We start from the raw sequence: 25,427 nt of genomic DNA on the forward strand, positions 1-25,427 counted from the left end.
CAAGAATGACTCAGAGTCTAACTGACATTTTATGACTTACCTATAGGAAGTACTTTGTCTCCCTTCAGTGATATAGGGGAAGCTGGTCACTGAAGTGCCAAAATCAGATGACTGAAGCGGCAGGATTGTAAAGCTCAGTTTCTCCCACCCCTCTTCTAACCTTGCTGTTTTCTGTCATTTTTTTCTATCCCCCGCAGGTTGAATGTGTTACAGAAAATGATCCCCGAAAATTACACTGAAGTGACAGAGTTCATTCTCTCAGGGCTGACAGACTGCCCAGATCTGCAGGCCCCTCTTTTCTTCGTTTTCCTGGTGATGTACACTGTCACGCTCTTGGGAAACTTTGGAATGATTATATTAATCAGGGCAGACCTTCATCTTCACACTCCCATGTACTATTTCCTCAGCCACTTGGCTTTTGTTGACATTTGCTATTCCTCTGTCATCATCCCCCAAATGCTGGTACATATCTTGGAAGAGGAGAAAACCATTGGTTTCTCAGGGTGTGCAGCCCAGCTGTGCTTCTTTGTTGTCTTTGGGATTGCCGAGTGCCTTTTGCTGGCCGTCATGGCATGCGACAGGTATGTGGCCATCTGTAAGCCCCTCCTGTACCCTGTCATTATGTGCGGGCAGACATGCAGATGGCTCGTAGTTGGTTCCTATGCAATCAGCATTTTGCATGCAGTGACACATGCCACTTTCATCTTTACTTTTTCCTTCTGTCGAGCCAATATTATCAACCATTACTTCTGCGATATTCCCCCACTCTTAGCTCTTTCCTGCTCTGACACCCACACCTATGAGGTCATTGTCTTTGCTCTTGTCAGCATAAATTGTCTCAGCACAATGACAGTCATCTTTGTCTCCTATATTTATATCCTTCCCACCATCCTGAGGATCTGCTCTCCAGAGGGCAGGAGAAAAGCCTTCTCCACCTGTGCCCCCCACCTATTGGTTGTCACCATGTTTTATGGGGTGATTTTGTTCATGTACCTGCGCCCCAGCTCCACCTACGCATTGGCCAAGGACAAAGTGGCCACGCTGTTTTACACAGTCATGACTCCCATGCTGAACCCCTTCGTCTACAGCCTGAGGAACAGTGACGTGAAGGTTGCCATGAAAAGAGCAGTTCAGAGGATGCAATAAATGCAATATGTTAACGAAGGAAGCTGGTGACCAGGAAAGCATTTTCCTATTGCCATTATAGAACTCCCAGTTGCGAAGAAATCCGTATGACGCTGTACTGAAATTTGGTGGAAGAAAATCATATCCAGGCCATACTGGATGAAGAATTTCAGCTGAAAAATGATGGAAACACTTTGCTTTGACATTTATTAAATACGAGTTTTGCTTGGAAATTCTGGAAATAACTCTAGCTTTTATTTTAAAATGGCATGCTTGGTATTGAAATTGTCCTAAATAAAGTGAGCAAGTATAAAAAAGGAGGAAAATACCCTCAAACTAAATTAAATAATAAAAGTAAGTTAGAGTAATATTTCTGTAACTGATGAGACCACATACACAGGGAAATGTTACCAAAATGAAAATCATCCTCTCCTCCTGCAAAGACAGGGAAATAATTAAGTCAGCTTTGTTTAATGCACTAAGAAAGTAAGCCGTTTGGGGGGCTGATGGTAAAGCAAAACGTTGGCTAGTCATCTAGTTCCTATGTGAGTATTTGCTTTGGAATATCTCTTATTGAGAGCAGTGCTTATTAAAGGATATGAAATACCACTTGAGTTTAAGAGAATGTAGCCTGGAGACCCTCTGTGTCTCAACATGTAGGAGACATGGAGACGACTGTGCTGATGTTTGGAGGGTTCCACTCTGTCATCAGGTTGAGCCCCTTGATGGGTTTCCTGAAGAGGCAAGATGATGGATTCCCGTGTGACCTCAAGACAGGAAAGGGAGGGTTGGATACTGGCACAGAGAGACACTCAAGGCATGTGAGGGGTTAGATGAATTAGATTTGATGAAGGACTTGCACTCCAAACTGTGTCGGGTGCCCCAGAGCCATGTGGAGGGGTCGCTGATGGGAGGCTGCTGGAAGGATGGGTTGGACGCCCAGGCAGGACTCACTTTGTGTATCCTAAGGCCCCCTTTTATCTGCTAGAACTATTTTCTTATCTTGACTATGCAAAGCTTGAGTAGTTACTGGCTGCAAAGCAGCTAGATGTTGTTTAGAAAACAGAATAGGCATGTCTGGCCCTGGCCGGTTTCGGTCAGTGTGTAGAAAGCACATACTGGGGCAGCTATCACATACTCTGCCGCTCACCTGACTCCTCACCATATCTCCTGCAGGTGCTTTCTCCACACTGCCTCATCATCATCTTCTCTTATTTCTATATCCTCTCTGCTCTGCTGTAGATCTGCTCTGTTGAGGGCAGAACCATAGCCTTTTTTAACATGCTCGTCTCCCCTGGTGGCAGTAACCGTCTTCTGCAAGACACTGCTCTTCGCCTCCTTATGACCTGGATCTTGTCATTCCCAGCACAAGGGCAAGGTGCCCTCACTGTTTTACATGGTGATGATCCCAGGGCTGAACCCCCTCATCTACAGCATGAGGAACCAGGAAGTGAAGGCTGCCCTGAGGAGAGTGATCGGTACAAAATTATTTTTCTGGAAAAAACAATTAATTTGATTTTCAAATAATATGTATTGTGAAAACAATTATTTTGAAAAGTCTGGAGCCAAACTCTTCTCTCTCAGAAGTACAGCAGTACTGAACTGAAGAATACATATTAAAAGGAGAAACACAGGAGGAAGGTGGTGGGCAAGCTGTCAACCTTGAAACAGGAGTCTGGGACAAATGAGAATTTTCATTTGCTTGTGGAGGGGTAAATTACAGCAGTCATTGGCGACAGTTGTTACAGCTCAGGCTTTGTACAGCACCTCACAAAACAGGGCACTTTATTGTGATTTGGACTCTTAACCTGTTTGAAACATCAAAAATACTTGTGAGTGTGGATAGCCCACTGAGGCAGGAGGCAGCAATTTCTGTAACCCACAGTACCAAAAGGTAAGATGTGTAAGAAAATTATCTAGCTGCCTTTGTATCCCCTTCTTCAGGGATTCAATGTCCATTTACAGAGCGGTTATTTCAAGACTCAGGGAAGGTTAGCATTGACAGTGCTCGTGCTTTATCAACATGCACTAAATTTTCTGCCCTCATGTGTCCACCATCTCTGCAAATGCTGCAATATTGACAGTAGTGCAATTCCTCTCCAAAATTTGTTGTTTTTATAGGCCCCCACAGCCTGTATTTTTATTCTTGTGTTATTTCTCCTTGCTCAGTCCTGCCTTGGTGAGGGATAGTTACTCCAACTCAGTGACTTCCTCAGCTGCAAGTGGCTGAGGGACAGGATGAATAGTCAAGGAGTGTAACTGCACACTGACCCTATTCTTGTGTATACATGCTTTTTTGTCCACTGTCAGGAGCAGCATACTGTACTGGATGAACCTTTCCTATGACTCATTGAGGGTTTTTTTGTATCATATCTAGAAGGATAATGTTAATGAAAGTTCTGTAAACATTTTCCTCTCTCATCTTAACCCCCAAACACCTAAATTTTCATCAGTTGCCTGTAAGTCACAAGGCTGTTGTCAAAGGCACTGACTATTCATACTTGTGAGAGGTTCACAGAAACCCTGGGTGATGTTCAATATGATGACGTTAAGCTATGTAAGATCTTGCTGTATTTGGTCTAGCTTTTCAATGGCTCTTTTATTTCCAGTGCTTTATGGTTGAATGAATAGTCTATCATGTGTTGTCTTGCACATAAGTGTATTAACTAACTGCATCCTTTGAGACGGATGATAAACACAGAGTTTCTTTTGCCAGTACCATAGAGGCCTTATGTGCTTGGTCTAAGGAACTTTCTCAGTTTCTAAGCAACTCAGAGAGAGAGGGATCTCAGAAAGACATTCATCATATGTATATTTGACATCTGTCTTAGGAAGAGATCAATGATTGAATACTGGACACAAATTTTAACTAGCTCTTTTTAAGAAGGTTATAAACTGTTCTATAGCTTTTACAAAGGTAAGACAGACACCTTAGCAATGCTTACTCTACAAATAAATTTCTGCAGCTGTAAGCTGCTAATAAGCTTTTTCCAGTGCAAAGTGCCGGTATTTCTTGTGCTTTATTTAATCAGAAGTTAAGCTTTTGCATAAGCTTAGAATGAAAACTCCTCAACTATTTTAGAAGATGAGGAATTCCCAATGCAAAAATGTTATGAAGACATTGCCCAGAATTTTAGACTTCTACTGATCTTGCAGATTCTGGGGTTTCTTCTTTTATCTAACTGTAAGTCTCACAATAAAATTGATGAACAAAGTTTTCCTGAGTTCATGCATTGCTTTCACAAGTACACTGGACTTTTGGGAAACACCACATGCAATCAAGAACACATGCTTATACCTTCCTACCTGTTGTGTTGGGGCAGGAAATGGCAAATTCCCTCAGGAAAGTGCACATAGTGGAGCAGAAAGGAATAAGGCATATCTCATCCCTCAGAAGGAGCAGGGATATTTAGTTAGACAAAGTAAAGAGTTACCTCACCCATATTCCCACCTCAGATTTCATTGGGTTTGATTTTAGCTTTTTTGTGTTAAAAGTAATTCTTGGGATGCTAATGAGATTTTATTCTAAGATGGCCTGTACTTCTAGTTAAGATCTAAGCTCTGCTTCGCCTTTTGCAGTCCTTTGTGCTCAGCTTTGGTAGCAAAACCAGTTTTCCCTGTCTGTGGTGTACGCACCTACATACCGGTGTAAAAGGCTGTGTGCCCAGGCGCTTGTTAAAATTAGCAGAGAGAAAGCCATTACAATATGTGGAGCCTCAAAAGCAAATCAGGTCACTCTGAAGTAGACACCAGTGAGCACCTACTGAATTGCCCTCTCAACTACGCTGCTTACATTAATTACACCTCTGTTGATTGTAAGGAGAGCTATACACCTAGCTCACCTGTAGAAGCTTACATTTGCATGCCAATATTGAGATCTCTGAGTCTCTAACTGAATCTTGCCTCTATAGTCAGATGAGCTGAATTCCACCCTAGATTTTCCCTATCTAGTCTTGGCACAAGTACTGTACCATAAAGGAAGTTCACGGTTGCTCAGAGATACAGCTTATGGATTTATGGAACATTTGTGTAATGTCTTACACACAGACACAGTTTTACTGGGTTCCAAGCATGTCATAAATAATGCACCTATCATCGCATGAAATCAGCCATTCTCTAAGGATACCTCTTTCCCTCCATGGACTGTAGATTGATAACTAGCTTAGACTAGATGCCTAATTTTTGGTTGGTTCAAGTCCAGTGAAATTAATTCCTTCCAGACAGAAGACCAGGAGATTGTATACATATTTTAATTAGAATTTTGATTTTCCACCAAAAAAAAAAAAAAAAGTCCATGAAGATGATATGATTAAGCTAGGGAACTAATAGATAACTCTTTACCCATGTTATGCAGTTTAACCATTAGATGGAGACAAATCATCGTGATCTTAAGCAGATAATTTTGTCAATCAAACTCTTAGCAAATATTAAAGTTGTGGGAGAAATAAGCTTACAGCTGAATCCTGATAAGGTTATTGCCCATGTTGGGAAGCCTATTCATGATGAAAGTAGGATTTAGCACTATACTAATGGCCTTGAGAAATAGTATTAATCAGTTTGCAGTCGAAGGGAATATTAGAAACATTACCAGCAGTGTGTAAAATACCTATACAGCAAATTGTTTCATGAAGGCAGTTCATGAAACTGAGACAACATTTCAGCTGTTTGTTCTACTCTCTCTCCCTTGAGAAGATCAGGGTCTCCTGTGCCCACAGCATAAGTATAAAATCTCTGGCAGCTCCCAGCAGCAGTATTTTACAAATCATGGAAAAGACCATTTCTTTCCCTGGTAGGTGAGTTTCATGATAAATTCAGTTCCCTCACATTTTCCCTCAGTCATGTAGCAACAGTTTCAGATCAACTGCCTTGTTAGAAGGCTTAATTTTAGGTGCACTGAAGGAAAAGTTTTATTCATCAGGATAAAACAAAAGAAAAAATATGAAAATGTCTTTGAAAATAAAAGTGGAACTTAATTTTTAAAGGTACCCAAAATATTGATCTGGAAATACAAATCTCTTGCAGTTATACATCAGAAGTCTGTTAGAAGGTGTTAAGGTTCCCATGCCTTCTTGTATGAGGATGGTCAACAAACTGCAAATAGGAAGAAACAGCAAGGTCTACGTAACCATGAGATATTTATTTTAGGGCAGAAACAGCCTTTTTCTCTTCTACCAGTATAATCTAGAATTGTCTAAGCTCAGTGATAGTTTGTAAATAAATTGCAGTGTTACTCTGTCTCCATGTAACTCAGCTTGCCTAACTTTAAAATTCCAGGAATGGCTGCTTGTCACCTAATGTAAGGGACATAAGTCATGACCTTAGTCAGTCTACGTGCCTGTAGAGTGAAGGAAGAGGCATATCCAGGAAATGATGTATCCTGCCTATCGCTCTCTAATGATTACAAATGGACTTGAGATGCCTTAAACAGACATTAGGCAGCTAAATGTAGGTGCAAAGCCTTCCAGCTGCAGTGTCTGGGAATACAGTTGGGAACGGAAGATTTATTTTTCTGAATCCCCAAATTCAGCCTGAACCATTTGGCTGCCTATCCTGAATGGTTCAGAGTTTTTTGTTGCTGTTGTCTTTTTTGGGGAGGGGGTGTTTTGCAAGAACATATACATTTATAGTTTCATTTGTCTACATAGTATTGAAATTTGCAGTTATTTTAGTGATTTGTACCAGCATGTCTTTTGTTAGATCTCCTTTGTAAATAAAAGGGTGGACAAGATAGAGCTGTCCTTACTAGAGTTCATATTGGCACAAGCAGAAATGAATCTTTACTTTTACGCAGTTAAGTTAAACTCATCATCTTTTTAGAAATATGAAACTAGCACTCAAAACTCAATTTCTAGGGATTATATTTGGGGGAATCTATTCTTGGGAATGTATTAGAAAATATAATTTAAATAATTCAATTTAGAGTTTCAACCAAAAGAAGTATGTGAGGATTTTTTTTTAATTGTTCCAATATTTAAAATAGTTCTTTTTGTTTTCATAACTAACTTTCAGCTTAAAAATTGATCTACTTCAGAAAAGAACCTCCTCTCCCCCAATACTTTGGAAAGAATTAAGAAAGAAAATAAAAGAAAAAAAAGATGAGCAACATGCAATAGTAAATCAAAAAAGTCATTCTAAGCCCAAGTTCTGCCTGATCTTCATACCTTCTGCTTCACTCAGGTGAATATCTAGCGCTTACTGTATGTTAAGCAGTATGTTTTCCCTGAGTGATGCATCATATAAAACACTCCTAGATACCCATATTATGCTCTGTGCTCTGAGATGAAAATGTTACTTAAGAACCTATTTCATATGCATGTCACTGAGTATATCTGCTTTATAAGGAAGATTTCCTTATATGGAATTCTCTTTACTAATCTCTCTTTGAATGTCCTCCTAAACTTTTGTGGATGGTTATGCTCTAAGTCACTGCTTTCCCCCCTGGATATTATGTCAGATACTCATGTTATCATTCTCTTGAACAGGGAAGGATGAACTGTGTTTATTCATTGCTTAACCAGTAAGACTTGCTGATCCCTCCAGCAACACTTACCTAAAGGGTAAACATGAAGTAAGGAAATGTCTGAAGAAAACTGTACTGCAGTGACCGAGTTCATTCTCTTGGGTTTCATCAACCGTCCAGAGCTGGAGTTACCTTTGTTTGTGCTCTTTCTATTCATCTATGTTACCACTTTGGTGGGGAACATTGGCATCATTCTGCTCATTCAGTTCAATGCCTGCCTTCATAGCCCCATGTACTATTTCCTGAGCAATTTATCTTTCTTGGACCTTAGCTATTCATCTACCATTTGTCCCAAGATGCTGGTGAATCTGTTAGCAGAGCAGAAGACCATTTCTTTAACTGGTTGTGCAACACAGATGTTTCTCTTTGCTGCCTTTGCTGATGCTGAGTGCCTCCTTTTGGCTGTGATGGCCTATGACCGCTATGTGGCCATATGTCATCCTCTTCTCTATGCAGTTGTCATGTCCCGCAGGGCCTGCACCTTCATGGTAGCTGGGGCTTATCTCAGCGGGGGTCTGACCTCACTGATACACACGTTTCACATTCACGCTGTCGTTCTGTGGGCCCAACACCATCGATCATTTCTTCTGTGACATTCCCCCACTGCTGAAGCTCTCCTGCTCCAACATACATGTCAACGAGGTCCTTCTCTTTGCCCTGTGTGGCTTCATACAAACCAGCACCTTCCTGATCATCGTTGCCTCCTACGCCTGCATCCTTTGCACCATCCTCCAAATCCATGCAGTGGAAGGCAGACACAAAGCCTTCTCCACCTGCACCTCCCACCTGATGGCCGTTGTGTTATTCTATGGCTCCCTCCTCTTCACGTATTTACGGCCTCGCTCCAGCTACTCGCTGGACACAGACAAAGTGATTGCTGTATTTTACACTGTCGTCTTTCCCATGCTGAACCCTCTCATCTACAGCCTGAGGAACAAGGAAGTAAGGGAAGCCCTAAGAAGATCAACAGAGAGGAAAGTGTTTTCTCAGTCATCTGCTTAGCTGGAAAAAAAGAGAATGAAGAGACTATAGGGTAGTTGTGGTGCAGCATGCCACAAAAACATACAAAAGTCCACTCACTAAATGCAGGTATCTATGTTACTTGTGTTTCCATCTAAACTAATTTCCCTAGGTTCGCATTGTAGTTACTGGAAGAAAACAGTTTAGGGGATTATTCGTCTCATCCTAAAGCAGAAAGCTAAAATAGGTCAGATGAATTGTATCTCGAAAGAACACATTTCTCTGCATGCCTACAAAAGAAATCCGTCCCAGATGTGTACATCTACATTTTCGGTGCTTACCCTTAGTGAGATTGCTCTCAACCCATATATTTTAAAGTAGAGTCCAATTGATATGTCTACTGTGTAAGAGTGCGTTGTATGTTTTTAAAAACAGCACACTTGAACCTTGCATTTTGGAGAAATCTTTGGCTGATTTAACAGACAGCTCTGCCATACATTTTGCAGAGTTATTTCATAACACTGATTCAGAAGCCTAAGTGAGATCCCCTTTTCTCTTTGATTATGCTACATTATTGATTACACACTGTAATAGATGTGTGTAGGAATTAACCCTCCAACAAGTGGTGATGACAGCTGATGGGAAGGATCCTATTATGGGATTTGAGACTAGCCCACATTGAAGGTCTTCTGGAATATGATCTGTGTATATTTTTGATTGCACATGTCTAACTTCTGAATAAAGGGAAGGCAAACTTTCAGGGCATTTGTCTTCCTTCTTTGATGGAGTGAATGCCATCATATTCTTTTTTTCCTGTTTTTTGAGGAGTCAAGCATGTTTCTCTCAGCTTGCGATGAAGAATGAGACTAAACTTCCAATTTCAAGGTCTCTCTGGCTTTTAAAGCATTTTGTCCCTGTGGTTTGTGCTAGTGCTGAATGAAAACACTTTATGCTGAAAAGATGGTTGTTCACTATCATTGCTTACAGGTTCTCAAAGGGAATCAGCAGAGGTGCTTAGGACTCTATGAGTCTTCGAAGTCAGTGGCGTGACTGAGTGGATATTTGAGGCAATGCATCTTGCCCTGTTCTACAAATGGGAGCAACACAGGCCTCTATATCAAGGAAGTGAAGATGATGAAAGGAGACATACACTAAAACAATGTTTGTAACCATGACAATGGTGCTGCCTAACTTCAGTTATCAATCTGAAATTTGTCTCACTTAAATTTAATAGAAATGTTTTCACTGGCAAATGCAAAATCTAAAAAGTAGACATCTACATCTGAGCTGATCTTTCAGAGTCCCTCTAGAGTTAATGGAGAAAAAAATATATTTTTAGGGGCATGACTCATTTGTAACTTATATGGACATGTAATACACTAAACAAATCATGCTTTAGAAGTGCCGATTTTTTCCCCATTGCATAGAAAGTCAGTGTAGGGATCACTACTTCAAAGGCAGATATCTACATTGTAGACCTACAACAAACCCCACTCAAGACATTTGGAACAAGGTATCCACTCTGAAAAAGTCTCATAGTCTCTCTACAGTCAGTGCAGAGTTACAGGTTTCTGAGAAACTTTAGCTGAATCATCTGTAAAAATGGTCATGGTCAGTGAGGTGATTTGAATGACTAGTCTATACCACGTGGCTGGTCAGATGACTAGTGCTAGGGAAGCTGGGAGCCCAGATTCTCATACATCAATTGGGAAGGGCATCCAAGTGTGATCTGGGCAGTAGGAAGATTAGGGCATTCTCTGGGGGCATTTCTCGCTCTGCATATATACAGAACAGGAAGGGTTAGGTCCTAATTAAGCCATGTGAATTACTTCTAAGATAGTTTAATGAGGCTCTATAAGAATAACTCTGCCTGTCTCTTTTTCTCTCTCTCTCTGTGTTTGTCTTGCCTCCATGGAGGGGAGACCATGGTGGAAATCCTGGCCCTGCTTATGTGGAGGTTAAGTCTATCCCTCATTTCAGTGGGACAAGGGTTTTATCTTTGAATTTTATGCAGAGGCTTCATGCTCTTTCTTGTTCTCATGCAGAGACCTTGATGAATGACTCAAAAGAATGTGTTCCGTGATGGTGCGATGTCCCAGGCAAAGGACAGTAACTTCATGCAGATTCGTGGGGACTGAAGGAGGAGTGGCAGATGACTACTATATACGTTGCTTGTCTCAGTTTTTTAAACCCTCTGAATTACATGTTCACAATTGACTAGTGGTTTCATACGTCCCGGATTTATAGGACTTGGACAGGGCAATGGTACTATCTCTCTTTCGTAAATACAGAGCCGAGGGAGAAGGCGGCTAAATTCAACCTCCCTCAAGTATTTATGCAGCTAATTTCTACAGAGGTGCCTGAATCTCATTGAAATTAGTCACTTTTGAAACCAATAAGCTTTTCAGTGGGCATAGGGTCTAGATCTCACCTAACTTAAACACAGACGGCCAATTTTGAGCCCACCTGAGAAGTTGTTGCAAAGACCAGTTCCATTCCATCTTAAAATAGGAACCAAAGAGAGGCTTGGATGAACAGACCTCTGTGGTTATGCCTTGCTTTTTCAAAGATGACATTTTCTAAATTGGTATAAGCGATTAAGACTGAAAATGTTTCCACAGGTAGCAATCACTTATGACATCGATCAGTCAACAAAACATCTCAAGCAGGCAACACAAGGCATCAGAGACGTCGCATATCTTTTCAAGACGACGGGATGTGGTTAGCTCCTGTCCCTCAGGAGATGTAAAGCACAGTATAATTGCCTTTTTTGGTGTGTCTGGGCTGTTAAATATGTAATTGCTTCAGATTTTCCTGTGTGTATTAACACACAGGTCCATCTAAATGGGTATATTTTGGAATTAAGAATAAAAAATGAGGTGAGACAGTTGAGGCATAAATAAGATGGATAACTCTTTTTATTTGTTCCTGTAGAAACTAGATTTAAGCTTACTTTGATAAAAAAAAGTATTCACTGAGTATTGCATGTTGATTATTTGATTCGCATGAGTTATAAAGGGATGTCTCTGCATTAAGGAGGATAACATAACAGAGGAGAAGAAAGGGGATTTGTCTGATTCTGCTTTTTGCATAGCTTTTCTTGTATAACTATGAACCTTCTGGGTTTTCTTAACTGCTAGCTTGGACTGTTCGATCACTTCTCATATGCAGCTACCATGAACAAGCACAGGACAAGCACAATCAGTGAAAATCATGTCAGCAGTCTCACTTGGGCTGATTCTAACACACAGGACTCTAGAAGCTTTTCAAACCTTTTTCTCTTCTCACAAAATATAGCAAAATTCTTTTTAGAAGAAAAAGGATGCCCTGAGCCATGTATCAGCCAAAGATTTCCACCCAGAAGAAGGAAATTGAAAATACTTTCTTAGAGCTTTGGCCTCTGACGATAATTCTTATTGGAGCTCTTCCACATCTCTGTGTTAGCTTTGGCCACCTAGTTACCTCCAAACTAGATTAATACCAGAGTCCTATTTAAGGCTGCCTTGAAGATCAACCAGCAGCATCAGTGAAATGAATATTCCTCAGCATCACATCATGCTTGCTTCTAGACACAATTCAAGACATTCTTTCCATTTTAAAAGTTCAGGTTGTCTGTGTTCTTAGGCAGGTAGAAGAGTACGCATTCACCTCTCTACCAGAGTATCAGGTATGACTTCCCTCTTGCCAGGTCACTACTTTGTCCAACATGAGTCTTGGTGGAGATATTCTTGTTGATGAGTCACTTTCCTGTTTAATGCAATACAGATCAAATTCGCCTGTGCCCTTTATATGTCCCTGGTATGAAGAGAATTAGAGGATGTCAAGATCATAAATATTTTTTTCTCAGCACAGCCCTGTGAAGGAGAGATGTGCTGTAAACCACTATAAACGCAGCTAAGATGTAAATGGAGATGAGAAACAGAGACCTCATGCTGGAGATACAGAGAAAAGCGAGCAAAGAGAATAGACCCACACAGATGTTGTATTCATTTGTTTCTGCTATAATTACATTGCCCTGGCAACGCTAGAATATTCCTCAAACAAGCAATCTCATTCTACTCTAGGTATTTCAAGAAGGTGGAATGAATGAGCCTGTGCAGGGGGTCAACCCCCCTTTTTACATTTTACCTAAATGGTAAATTTAGGCTTAGAAAACTAACACTCAGGTTTGTGAAGGCGGTTGTTTCTCCGTTTGCTTTGGTTTTTTTAATGGCTCAGTTTGAATCTCCTACCAAGACTCTTGGTAAGATTCATCAACTTTATTTTGGCCTTTGGCATGTTCGATTCCATTTTGCTTTTGAGACAGAGCTACAAACAAAGGGAAGACTATAATGCTTGTGGTGCTGTTCAGGGAGCAGCTGTATCTCTGCTTCAGATGCCCTGGGAATCTTATGTAAATACCCTAAAAACCCTTCCCATAATCCTTCAAAATAGGACCATGGACCAGTCAGGCAGCTTTCAGAGCACTGAAGGCAGATGCCAGTATGAGCCGGGGGAAGCAAATGTGCGCAAGGCCGGGCAGCCCAGGCAGCGCGAGCAGCTGTGGGAGATGCGGCGAGGCGGCAGGGCCCGGCAGCGTCCCATGGCGGCCCCAGCCTGCGCTCCGCACACCCCCACCGAAACCGGCCGGGCCCCATGTGCCTGTGGCGTTTGGTCGATGCCGTCTAGCTGCCTCGCAGCCAGCAACTCCTCCCGCTCAGCGCCGCGGAGATAAGCACACGGGTCTAGCAGATGGCCCCGAGCCCCCGCACCGCGGCGGCTCCCGCCCTGGGGCTGTCCCGCTCCCCCGCCACCCCCGGGGCGCCGCCGGGCCCCCTCGCCCCTTCCGTGCCCTCCCTGCCTGCCCCGGCCCGAGCGGGAGGGCGGTGCCTGTGCCCGGCCCTTCCCCCGGCGCAGGCGGCGCCGCCACGGGGCCCTGCTGGGGCCTGTCAGCGTGGGGCCGGGGGCTCCGCGGGCCTCTGTGGGGAGCTGGGGCGAGGCCGTGGTGGGGCCGGGACCGTTGTGGGCAGCCGGGGAGGGGCCGGGGCTGCTTCGGGGAGCCGGGGCAGGAGCCAGGGCCAGCCGGGACTGGGGCCCGCAGCCGGAGGGGGGCTGGCTGCCCTTGGGGGCCGAGGCCGCAGCGGGGCGCCCTGCGCCTGCCTCCCCCTGCCCCCAGCCGTCCCCTCTGCCGGGGGGTTCTGCCGTGCTCGGGCCCCACCACGCTGCCCTGGCGGGGACCCCCAGCCCCGGCCCGGCCCCAGGGACGGCAGCCCCTGAGGGCTGCGTGTGGAGGCGAGGGCGGCCCCCAAGGGCTGCGTCGGCCCTTGTCCACCCGCCGCGCGGCTGGGCCCTGGGGGGCTGCTGGGGACTGTAGGCCATGGTGCTAGAAAAGGTCTAGAGCTGCACCCCAGTCCCCAGCCACCCCTTCCATGGCATGGGGAAGCCCTGCGCAGCGCGGGGGCCTGCTCTTGCCCCAGCCCCCGTCTCTGCAGAGAGCTCCCCGTGGCTGGCAGGGGTTGCCCTGCCCCAGGCGGGCAGGACACACGCGGCCCACGCTCTGGAGGCCCTGTGCCCCCCATGCCACCTCTGCAGGACGCTGCTATGGGCTGTGCTGCCCAGTGCCCGCAGTGCGTCTGGTGCCCCCACGCAGGGGCCATCCAGGCCCCCAGGGCTGTACAAAACGAGGAACAAACACGCTCCTAGGGCTAAATGCGCTGCCTGAGGAGAGCCCACCGGGTGTGCCCAGCCCCAGTGTGACCTCGCAGCCACCACTGTGACCCATGGCGGGGCCTGCTGTGCGGTCAGGGCCAGCCGCCCCTCGGCAGCTGGAAGCAGCCTGTGGCGGCCTTGCAGCTCTCTGCTCTTGAGGGTCGGGTCGGTGCCTTGCCGGGTGCCAGCCAACCTCCTGGGCCTGAAGGGGACGAGCTGAGCTGAGAGCTTGGCCTCCCACAGCAATGGCAAGGGGGAGAGCTCCTCGTGGAAGGGTGCGGAAGGCACCGACAGCCTCCTCTGGCAGCAGAACTGCCAGCGACACGGCGGAGGATGCTGCAGGGCCCGGACGGTGCCTGGAGAATCGGTACGAGGCCGCTTTCTTCTCCCTGGGTGTCTGGCTGGGTTGGCAGCGCAGATGCAGCCTAATGCGGGGTGCATTTTGGAGGGGCCAGGCGGCAGCACGACACCTCGCAGATGTGTCTGGACAGCAGGCTCTGGCAGAGGAGCCATACGAGGCTCCTGCTCTTCCCCTTGTGTGGAAAACACCCCCGCCAGAAAGGATCCTGGGAATCTGCCAGCAGCAGGAGACTTCCAAACTTGCTTCTCTGCAGCCTGTAGAGGAAAATGCACCTGGGAAGAGGTTTGCCCCAGACTTGGAGCATTCATAACAACAAGGCTCCTCCCTCTTTTTCAGGCAAGAGATCACCCTGCGCAAGAGAAGGCTCTTGAAAATCCTCCTCTTGTTGATCCCAGTCACTCTTGGTGAGTTCTTATGAGCAGACAGCTGTCAGCGGTAGCACCAACAGGCTGGATGTCAACTCTCAGGGTGAGGGAGAGGCACTGGGGTGCCTTCCAATTTCCCGTTTCAGGGATTCAGGGTGCTCCTGAGGTGCTCTCTGCAAGTGGAGCCCACCCTGCCTAAGAACTGATATCGATGCACACAGCGTTAGGAAGTAGCACCCTCTTGGACAGAAGTCCTGCCTATTTTGCAGCTTGCCCTTTTGGGCGGTCTCTGTAGAAACTCCCATGGCCAAAGTGCTTCTTGAGGATGTCCAAATCAAAGGAAGATTGGTGGTCTCCCTGCCAGGCAGGCAGACAGAGAGAGAGAGAGGGAGAGGGAGAAAAGGCTTTGCAACTGTCTCTTGTGGAAATGAGTTCCAGGTGGTGAGCCCATCCAAGGGATGCCAGCTCTGCATTGCTCCTCACTGTGCTGCTCCAGTATCCCAACACTGCTCAGAGATGTGTTGTGCTGTGGAAAGCAGAGGGAAGGACAGGCAGCCAGGGTCAGACCTAGGCATCACTTTGGAAGCAGAGCCCAGCTGAGCTGGGGCTTCTCAGAAGGGCAGTGCAGGTGGCATGATGGAGAAGTAGCTCTTAGAAGGCCCATGGAGCCTGGTTTTGGTGCTCACTGGAGCAGTAAGGGGAAATGGGGAGGAGCTCTGGGGCACCAAGCAGGCCTGGAGATGACGACTGTGTAGACCCCTGAGGCCTGGGGTAATAAGGGCTCCCAGCTGGAGTCGCGTCCTCTCTCTGCATCAGGTCCTGTTGCCACCCCAGTCTGAGAGGAGACAACGTGACCACAGGGATTTTTAAAGTCCTAGTAAAATAACTGTATTTATTTTGGTGATGTGAATTACAGCTGGTGTTTACTGTGTGGTGTTGCTGCCAGCACGGACAAGGCAAGTGACACAGGTGAGTGACTGTTGTTGTGGGACAGGAAAGTCCTGCAAAGGAGCACTGCTGGTGGTGCTTGGATGGCTCCCTGACTCGGCCGGTTCCATGCAGACTGAGCCACAGAAGCGGCAACTTAGGCCGTGTCTTCCCAGAAAAGCCCCTTCTGCGAAGCCCCGGCAGTTCTGGGAGTGCATATTCATTCTAACGGAAAGCCTTTGTCTTTCAGGAGCTGCTAGGGCTGTCTGCAGCAGAACTGGAGTCTCTGCGGTAAGAGACAGTTCCACTGGTTCTGTGGAGCAGCGTCAGCTGACCGCCTGCTCTTTGCACTCACTTGCATAAGGACCAGGGCTCATATCTTTCCCTTGTGTCTTTCCTTTTGCTAAACCTGGCGGTGCCGGGAAGCACTTGCAAAGCAGGGAAAGAAAAGGGGGCCCAAGCCCACGTGTCTCTTCTCCTCCCCGAGCTTGAAGGCTCCCAGCAGGGGCTGGGCAGCTCTCTGACAGGATCTCCTTTCCTGTTGTCTTCAGGAACTCACTTGCTCTGCTGAGGGAGCAAGCCCAAGAGATGCAGCTTCTGACGGAGCAGGTGGCTCACCTGAGTGTGGAGATGTACAATGCGAAGAAGGTGATCCTGCATCTGGTGGAAGAAGGCTTGGACAAGCAGGACCCCGGGAAGGCACTTTCCGGGGTGGTTGGTGGGGTTTTCTTGGTCACCCCAGGCACCCATCCCTTGCCAGGAACTTGCTGGTTGAGCTTCTCCTCTATAAAGCCCCTTCTCCAGGCCACCTTTAGCCAGGCCACTTCAGGCAGCGGAGGACTCCTGACAGCCTTCTCTTGGCTCTGTGCCTACTCTTCGCCTCTGGTAGCTCTGGCCTGATCCCCGAAGCAGTGATGAGACATAGGAACACTCGCGGGAGCAGCCAGCGCTGGCAGAGTCTGAGTCTGACCTGGAGAGCTGGCAGGTGGAGACAAGGGTGTGGGGAGTCTGACCCACGTCTGCACTATGGCTGTGGGCAAGGAAGCTATTCACGAGTCCTCGCTTTTCACACCAGAAAGCGTTGAGTCTTGCCGCTCCTTGGACTAGGCTTCTCTTGCATTTACTAACAGACTCGCTGTGCTAGGCTGCAGTAGTCACACTGAACTGCCTGCTGATGTGGTCTTTTCTCATGTTCATTCATGTCTTTCCTAGGAAGTTCAGCAAACGAAGCAGGCAATGTCTCAGACAAGTTGGGAGGACCACACGCAGGTGTCTGACTGGGCTCTGAAAAGCTCAGGTATGCACACAGGAAGTCAAGTCTCCTTGCCTTGTGCTTGTGTATAGACCTCCTAAAAGGAGGCTGCTCACCAAAGCAGAGGGAGATGAAATGACCTCTTGGCGTCCAAAAGCAAGCTTGTGGCAGAGTGGCTCTCTTGCATTCACTCCCAGGCCTGGGATCAGGCCCCTCACTGGTGCCCCTGGCACTGCCCCTACAAACGTTTTGGTGCTCACAGAGAGCTCTCTTCCTCTCCAGTGAGCTTACATTAAGGTTATCTGGAGTTGCTGACCTTGAGTTTAGAGGCCCTTGTGCCTGTGGTGCCAGCAACAGGAGTGGTGAGGGCCTTTAACATCAGCCACTGGACTAGCAGCACTCAGCTGCTCTCTCCTCATTTCAGGTGGCACCATTGACAGGCAGAGGACATCCAAGAGCTATGAGTGGGAAGATAATTGGCTCTGCAGGGTGCTTTGGTTCCTTTCTGCTGCAAACCCTCCAGATACAATTTTGCAGGTATCGTAGCAGGAATCATCAGTTTCAGTGCTGGTTTCATTCCTTCCTGCCAAGTTGGGGACAAATGCCAGGGCATCTCCCCTCTGTGCTTTGGTCTTGCTCAAGCCCACAGCATTGACCTGGTTCCTGAAACCTAAGGTCTAATACCGGGCTTGCCTTGCTACAGACCGGTGGTTCCCCTCAGGAGGGACACCGTTCTGAACTGAACTGAACTGTGGCATCCTGCCAGAAGCCTGGTCACAGCTGGCTGAAGGAGTTTCTCCTTAGCCGCCCCCATTTGCCTACCCCATCCCTGATAGTCCCTTCCATTCTTCAGTGGGGTGGGAGGCTTGGGGGAGAGAGCGAGGGGAGCTGCCGAGCTGCTGGGCAGAGCGGTATCTGTAGGACCCTGACTCAGATGTGGGGTGGCAGATTCCATGCTTTCCTAATCAAAAGTTTCCTCTTTTCGGGAATACTGGGAGTGCCCTTTACCAGGCAGGGAAGAAGGCCTTGTGCTTCTGCCCATCTCCTCACACACTATTCATTGATCAGCTGGAATACAGCCCATAGACAAACAGGCACCTGTGCTGCTGCCTACGTGTTTAGTGGTGCTGGCTCTGCCACTCCCTCACTACTCTTTGCTGTTGCCTTTTGCTTGCAGCCAGACGTTTCCCCAGGGCACTGCTGGCCTTTCCAAGGGTCTCAGGGCCAGGTGGTCATTAGGTTGCCTGCACGAATCCAACCGACTGCTGTCACCGTGCAGCACATCTTCAAGGCAGTCTCTCCATCTGGGACCATCAGCAGCGCCCCCAGAGACTTCACTGTGTCTGTAAGTCTTTGCCAGGCACTTCTGGCTTGGCTCTGGCCATGGGGAAAAGCCCTAACAGGGACCTGCTTGCCTTTGTGCATCCTTAGAGAGTCGTGCCCCGGCCTCTCCCAAGCACTGCAGTGGCCTAAGGGGCTGTTTCCGGGGATGGGATGGCTTTATCCCTCTTAAGCCTTGTTTTGGCCAAGCATCTCAAGGCTCTTGATCAAAACTCAAGGAGCAGACTCCGCTTCACCAGAGCCTGCACCCAACTACTGCTAGCGCCCCAGCAGAGGCTGGCCAGATAACACGTCTGCATGCAGTGTGCACGGTTCCTCTTTGTCAAGTCGCGTCTGACCTGCTCCCCTTGTGCTCGGTCTCTAAGGGAGTGGGTGCGGAAGGAGAAGAGGAAACTCTCCTGGGGACCTTCATGTACGATGTGGAAGAACAAGCCATTCAGACCTTCCCTCTGAAGGTACGGGAAGTGCATGTGGGCCAGATGCCTGGGAGGAAAAGAGGTTTGCCTTCAAAGCCGTGGCAGGAGGACTGTGGATTGTTTCTCCCTGGGCCAAGGGGCCAGTGGGCAGCACCATCAGTCCTGGCAGCAGGGTGGATGGCATCCCCTCTTCCCAGGACACCCTTCTCTGCCCCCACTCCCACTCCTGCTGGCAAGGCAGCTGGAGGAGACAGCGGGCCTTCGCGGGGGTTGCACACTGGGCTGCCCTGCATGCAGGAGTGCCTGCCTGGCCTCTCTGTTAGCACAGAGAAAGCAGCAGAAGGAAGGGGCTGTGGGAAGGGGGACGCGGGCCCAGCTGAAGCAGGCGGTGGCAGGGAGGATGCCAGGTGTCTTCCCCTACAGCAGGAGTTTCCCCATGTCCCTGGCCTTCCCAGCAGCCCTGCTACCAGCGAGCCTTCGATGTCCACAGCTGCTCTCACCCCCTTTGGGGAGCTTGCTCCATCTCAGAAGGACTAGGGCTGGCAGAGGCAGATACCTACTGACTGTACTGTTGCTCTTTACGCTCCGGTCAAGCTGCTGCTTCTTCCTTATTTTCTTTACAGAACGAGCTTCCCAGGGCCTTTCAGTATATAAAACTTCTCATACAGAGCAACTGGGGAAACCCAGAGTACACCTGCATTTATCGAGTGCAGGTTCACGGGAAGATGGCAAACCACAACTAATGCCATTAGCCAGAAGACGGGGCGAGACCTTCTCGGACTGAGAATGAAAAAAAGGAGGCAAGAAGAGAAGAGAAGTGGTGTTTCCCTTTGGTGTGGGTCAATGTCATCTCACAGAGAGTCTCAAAAACAGCTCCTTTCTTGCTTTCACACAGTGAGGTATTTGTTCCTCAGCCTTTCCGCTTTCTTTCCACTGCACAGATGTTTTCCTAATAAAGGAAAAGGAGACAAGGCTTGCATAGCTGTTCTTTTCCTCTAATCCTTGAGCACTAGAGGCTTCATCCACCTCAGCCCAGGAAGGAGTCAGAGCCTGGCAGAGTTTGGGGTGAACGATGCCCACACACACCACTGACCCCTTCCATGCAGGGTTCACGGTGAGTCTGCTTTTCACCTGCAGAAGCAACTGAATTGAAAGGACCCTGACACGGCAATGTCAAGCACAGCAAAGCTAGGAGAGGGCAGAAGGAGGCTTGCTCTTTCACTCATCTTTCAACATCCCTGTGCCTTATGCTGTAGGGGTTTTTTCAGGATGTCCTCTCCATCTTTGCACAGACATGCCCTAGCTGCTCACTTTTACCTACGATATCCACTTACACGCAATAGAAACTTGTATAGAAATATATATATATGAGCATACAAACATGCAAAAACATATTTTATTCATTCATACATGCACTATACTATATATATATTTAGATATGTGTACATGCAAAGCACATATATACACATTTATAAGACTAAATAAATTAAGCATATATATTCAAAAGCCTAGGTTTAAATGGATAAAACATTCTTTAATAAGAGCTAATGGAATGAATAATGAAAATATAAATGTGAATAGAAAGTAATTAAAAGTAATTAAAAAAAGCCTCGGGGCCCTGCTGGGGCCTGTCGGCGCGGGGCCAGGGGCTCCGTGGGCCGCTGTGGAGAGCCGGGGCAGCGCTGGGGCCATTGTGGGGAGCTGGGGTGGGGTCATGATGGGGCCGGGACCGTTGTGGGGAGCTGGGGCGGGGCCGGGGCTGCTTTGGGGAGCCGGGGCAGGAGCCAGGGCCAGCCGGGACTGGGGCCCGCAGCCGGAGGGGGGCTGGCTGCCCTTGGGGGCCGAGGCCGCAGCGAGGCGCCCTGCGCCTGCCTCCCCCTGCCCCCAGCCGTCCCCTCTGCCGGGGGGTTCTGCCGTGCTCGGGCCCCACCACGCTGCCCTGGCGGGGACCCCCAGCCCCGGCCCGGCCCCAGGGACGGCAGCCCCTGAGGGCTGCGTGTGGAGGCGAGGGCGGCCCCCAAGGGCTGCGTCGGCCCTTGTCCACCCGCCGCGCGGCTGGGCCCTGGGGGGCTGCTGCGGACTGTAGGCCGTGGTGCTAGAAAAGGTCTAGAGCTGCACCCCAGTCCCCAGCCACCCCTTCCATGGCATGGGGAAGCCCTGCGCAGCGCGGGGGCCTGCTCTTGCCCTAGCCCCCGTCTCTGCAGAGAGCTCTCCGTGGCTGGCAGGGGTTGCCCTGCCCCAGGCGGGCAGGACACACGCGGCCCACGCTCTGGAGGCCCTGTGCCCCCCATGCCACCTCTGCAGGACGCTGCTATGGGCTGTGCTGCCCAGTGCCCGCAGTGCGTCTGGTGCCCCCACGCAGGGGCCATCCAGGCCCCCAGGGCTGTACAAAACGAGGAACAAACACGCTCCTAGGGCTAAATGCGCTGCCTGAGGAGAGCCCGCCGGGTGTGCCCAGCCCCAGTGTGACCTCGCAGCCACCACTGTGACCCATGGCGGGGCCTGCTGTGAGGTCAGGGCCAGCCGCCCCTCGGCAGCTGGAAGCAGCCTGTGGCGGCCTTGCAGCTCTCTGCTCTTGAGGGTCGGGTCGGTGCCTTGCCGGGTGCCAGCCAACCTCCTGGGCCTGAAGGGGACGAGCTGAGCTGGGAGCTTGGCCTCCCACAGCAATGGCAAGGGGGAGAGCTCCTCGTGGAAGGGTGTGGAAGGCACCGACAGCCTCCTCTGGCAGCAGAACTGCCAGCGACACGGCGGAGGATGCTGCAGGGCCCGGACGGTGCCTGGAGAATCGGTACGAGGCCGCTTTCTTCTCCCTGGGTGTCTGGCTGGGTTGGCAGCGCAGATGCAGCCTAATGCGGGGTGCATTTTGGAGGGGCCAGGCGGCAGCACGACACCTCGCAGATGTGTCTGGACAGCAGGCTCTGGCAGAGGAGCCATACGAGGCTCCTGCTCTTCCCGTTGTGTGGAAAACACCCCTGCCAGAAAGGATCCTGGGAATCTCCAGGGAAAGCATGCCTCCTTCCTCAGCCAAAGAGAAAGCAAGCACACCACAGAGACTGCCAGAAAGCTGTTTTCCCTTGCGAGATCTGTTTATTTCCCTGGATTATGGAAACTCCTTTTCCAGAGGTGCTCTTGGAGCACTTTCTTCCCAGAAGAGCTGCCCGCCATGTGGAATAGGGCTGACAGAGACCATGTGCCTTTTGGGGGTTGGTCTTTCAGCTTTCTGCCAGCAGCAGTAGACTGCCAAACTTGCTTCTCTGCAGCCTGTAGAGGAAAATGCACCTGGGAAGAGGTTTGTCCCAGACTTGGAGCATTCATAACAACAAGGCTCCTCCCTCTTTTTCAGGCAAGAGATCACCCTGTGCAAGAGAAGGCTCTTGAAAATCCTCCTCTTGTTGATCCCAGTCACTCTTGGTGAGTTCTTATGAGCAGACAGCTGTCAGCGGTAGCACCAACAGGCTGGATGTCAACTCTCAGGGTGAGGGAGAGGCACTGGGGTGCCTTCCAATTTCCCATTTCAGAGATTCAGGGTGCTCCTGAGGTGCTTGCTCTCTGCAAGTGGAGCCCACCCTGCCTAAGAACTGATATCGATGCACACAGCGTTAGGAAGTAGGACCCCTCTTGGACAGAAGTCCTGCCTATTTGGCAGCTTGCCCTTTTGGGCGGTCTCTGTAGAAACTCCCATGGCCCAAGTGCTTCTTGAGGATGTCCAAATCAAAGGAAGATTGGTGGTCTCCCTGCCAGGCAGGCAGACAGAGAGAGAGAGAGGGAGAGGGAGAAAAGGCTTTGCAACTCTCTTGTGGAAATGAGTTCCAGGTGGTGAGCCCATCCAAGGGATGCCAGCTCTGCATTGCTCCTCACTGTGCTGCTCCAGTATCCCAACACTGCTCAGAGATGTGTTGTGCTGTGGAAAGCAGAGGGAAGGACAGGCAGCCAGGGTCAGACCTAGGCATCACTTTGGAAGCAGAGCCCAGCTGAGCTGGGGCTTCTCAGAAGGGCAGTGCAGGGGGCATGATGGAGAAGCAGCTCTTAGAAGGCCCATGGAGCCTGGTTTTGGTGCTCACTGGAGCAGTAAGGGGAAATGGGGAGGAGCTCTGGGGCACCAAGCAGGCCTGGAGATGACGACTGTGTAGACCCCTGAGGCCTGGGGTAATAAGGGCTCCCAGCTGGAGTCGCGTCCTCTCTCTGCATCAGGTCCTGTTGCCACCCCAGTCTGAGAGGAGACAACGTGACCACAGGGATTTTTAGAAGTCCTAGTAAAATAACTGTATTTATTTTGGTGATGTGAATTACAGCTGGTGTTTACTGTGTGGTGTTGCTGCCAGCACGGACAAGGCAAGTGACACAGGTGAGTGACTGTTGTTGTGGGACAGGAAAGTCCTGCAAAGGAGCACTGCTGGTGGTGCTTGGATGGCTCACTGACTCGGCCGGTTCCATGCAGAGTGAGCCACAGAAGCAGCAACTTAGGCCGTGTCTTCCCAGAAAAGCCCCTTCTGGGAAGCCCCGGCGGTTCTGGGAGTGCATATTCATCCTAACGGAAAGCCTTTGTCTTTCAGGAGCTGCTAGGGCTGTCTGCAGCAGAACTGGAGTCTCTGCGGTAAGAGACAGTTCCACTGGTTCTGTGGAGCAGCGTCAGCTGACCGCCTGCTCTTTGCACTCACTTGCATAAGGACCAGGGCTCATATCTTTCCCTTGTGTCTTTCCTTTTGCTAAACCTGGCGGTGCCGGGAAGCACTTGCAAAGCAGGGAAAGAAAAGGGGGCCCAAGCCCACGTGTCTCTTCTCCTCCCCGAGCTTGAAGGCTCCCAGCAGGGGCTGGGCAGCTCTCTGACAGGATCTCCTTTCCTGTTGTCTTCAGGAACTCACTTGCTCTGCTGAGGGAGCAAGCCCAAGAGATGCAGCTTCTGACGGAGCAGGTGGCTCACCTGAGTGTGGAGATGTACGATGCGAAGAAGGTGATCCTGCATCTGGTGGAAGAAGGCTTGGACAAGCAGGACCCCGGGAAGGCACTTTCCGGGGTGGTTGGTGGGGTTTTCTTGGTCACCCCAGGCACCCATCCCTTGCCAGGAACTTGCTGGTTGAGCTTCTCCTCTATAAAGCCCCTTCTCCAGGCCACCTTTAGCCAGGCCACTTCAGGCAGCAGAGGACTCCTGACAGCCTTCTCTTGGCTCTGTGCCTACTCTTCGCCTCTGGTAGCTCTGGCCTGATCCCCGAAGCAATGATGAGACATAGGAACACTCGCGGGAGCAGCCAGCGCTGGCAGAGTCTGAGTCTGACCTGGAGAGCTGGCGGGTGGAGACAAGGGTGTGGGGAGTCTGACCCACGTCTGCACTATGGCTGTGGGCAAGGAAGCTATTCACAAGTCCTCGCTTTTCACATCAGAAAGTGTTGAGTCTTGCCGCTCCTTGGACTAGGCTTCTCTTGCATTTTCTAACAGACTCGCTGTGCTAGGCTGCAGTAGTCACACTGAACTGCCTGCTGATGTGGTCTTTTCTCATGTTCATTCGTGTCTTTCCTAGGAAGTTCAGCAAACGAAGCAGGCAATGTCTCAGACAAGTTGGGAGGACCACATGCAGGTGTCTGACTGGGCTCTGAAAAGCTCAGGTATGCACACAGGAAGTCAAGTCTCCTTGCCTTGTGCTTGTGTATAGACCTCCTAAAAGGAGGCTGCTCACCAAAGCAGAGGGAGATGAAATGACCTCTTGGCGTCCAAAAGCAAGCTTGTGGCAGAGTGGCTCTCTTGCATTCACTCCCAGGCCTGGGATCAGGCCCCTCACTGGTGCCTCTGGCACTGCCCCTACAAACGTTTTGGTGCTCACAGAAGAGCTCTCTTCCCCTCCAGTGAGCTTACATTAAGGTTATCTGGAGTTGCTGACCTTGAGTTTAGAGGCCCTTGTGCCTGTGGTGCCAGCAACAGGAGTGGTGAGGGCCTTTAACATCAGCCACTGGACTAGCAGCACTCAGCTGCTCTCTCCTCATTTCAGGTGGCACCATTGACAGGCAGAGGACATCCAAGAGCTATGAGTGGGAAGATAATTGGCTCTGCAGGGTGCTTTGGTTCCTTTCTGCTGCAAACCCTCCAGATACAATTTTGCAGGTATCGTAGCGGGAATCATCAGGTTCAGTGCTGGTTTCATTCCTTCCTGCCAAGTTGGGGACAAATGCCAGGGCATCTCCCCTCTGTGCTTTGGTCTTGCTCAAGCCCACAGCATTGATCTGGTTCCTGAAACCTAAGGTCTAATACCGGGCTTGCCTTGCTACAGACCAGTGGTTCCCCTCAGGAGGGACACTGTTCTGAACTGAACTGAACTGTGGCATCCTGCCAGAAGCCTGGTCACAGCTGGCTGAAGGAGTTTCTCCTTAGCCGCCCCCATTTGCCTACCCCATCCCTGATAGTCCCTTCCATTCTTCAGTGGGGTGGGAGGCTTGGGGAAGAGAGCGAGGGGAGCTGCCGAGCTGCTGGGCAGAGCGGTATC

The 25,427-nt window shown here is 49.2% G+C and overlaps 2 protein-coding genes across 2 annotated transcripts; both read left to right on the forward strand.

Moving 5' to 3' along the window:
- Positions 1-216: 216 nt before the first annotated feature.
- Positions 217-1,146, forward strand: LOC135328555 (olfactory receptor 5AR1-like). The gene has a single exon (XM_064513314.1). The coding sequence runs from the start codon at positions 217-219 to the stop codon at positions 1,144-1,146; it is 930 nt and encodes a 309-aa protein (XP_064369384.1).
- A 6,555-nt stretch (positions 1,147-7,701) lies between these two features.
- LOC135328580 (olfactory receptor 5AS1-like) lies at positions 7,702-8,647 on the forward strand. Its single transcript, XM_064513460.1, is given in 2 exon segments — positions 7,702-8,189; positions 8,191-8,647. Coding segments are annotated over 2 exon segments (945 nt in total).
- Positions 8,648-25,427: the final 16,780 nt, after the last annotated feature.

Source organism: Dromaius novaehollandiae, chromosome 5, assembly GCF_036370855.1.
Source record: "Dromaius novaehollandiae isolate bDroNov1 chromosome 5, bDroNov1.hap1, whole genome shotgun sequence".
Classification (NCBI taxonomy): Eukaryota; Metazoa; Chordata; class Aves; order Casuariiformes; family Dromaiidae; genus Dromaius; species Dromaius novaehollandiae.

What these genes read in the sequence shown, in the direction of transcription:
- LOC135328555 (XM_064513314.1), top strand. Translation starts at nt 217, where the DNA reads ATGATCCCCGAAAATTACACTGAAGTGACAGAGTTCATTCTCTCAGGG.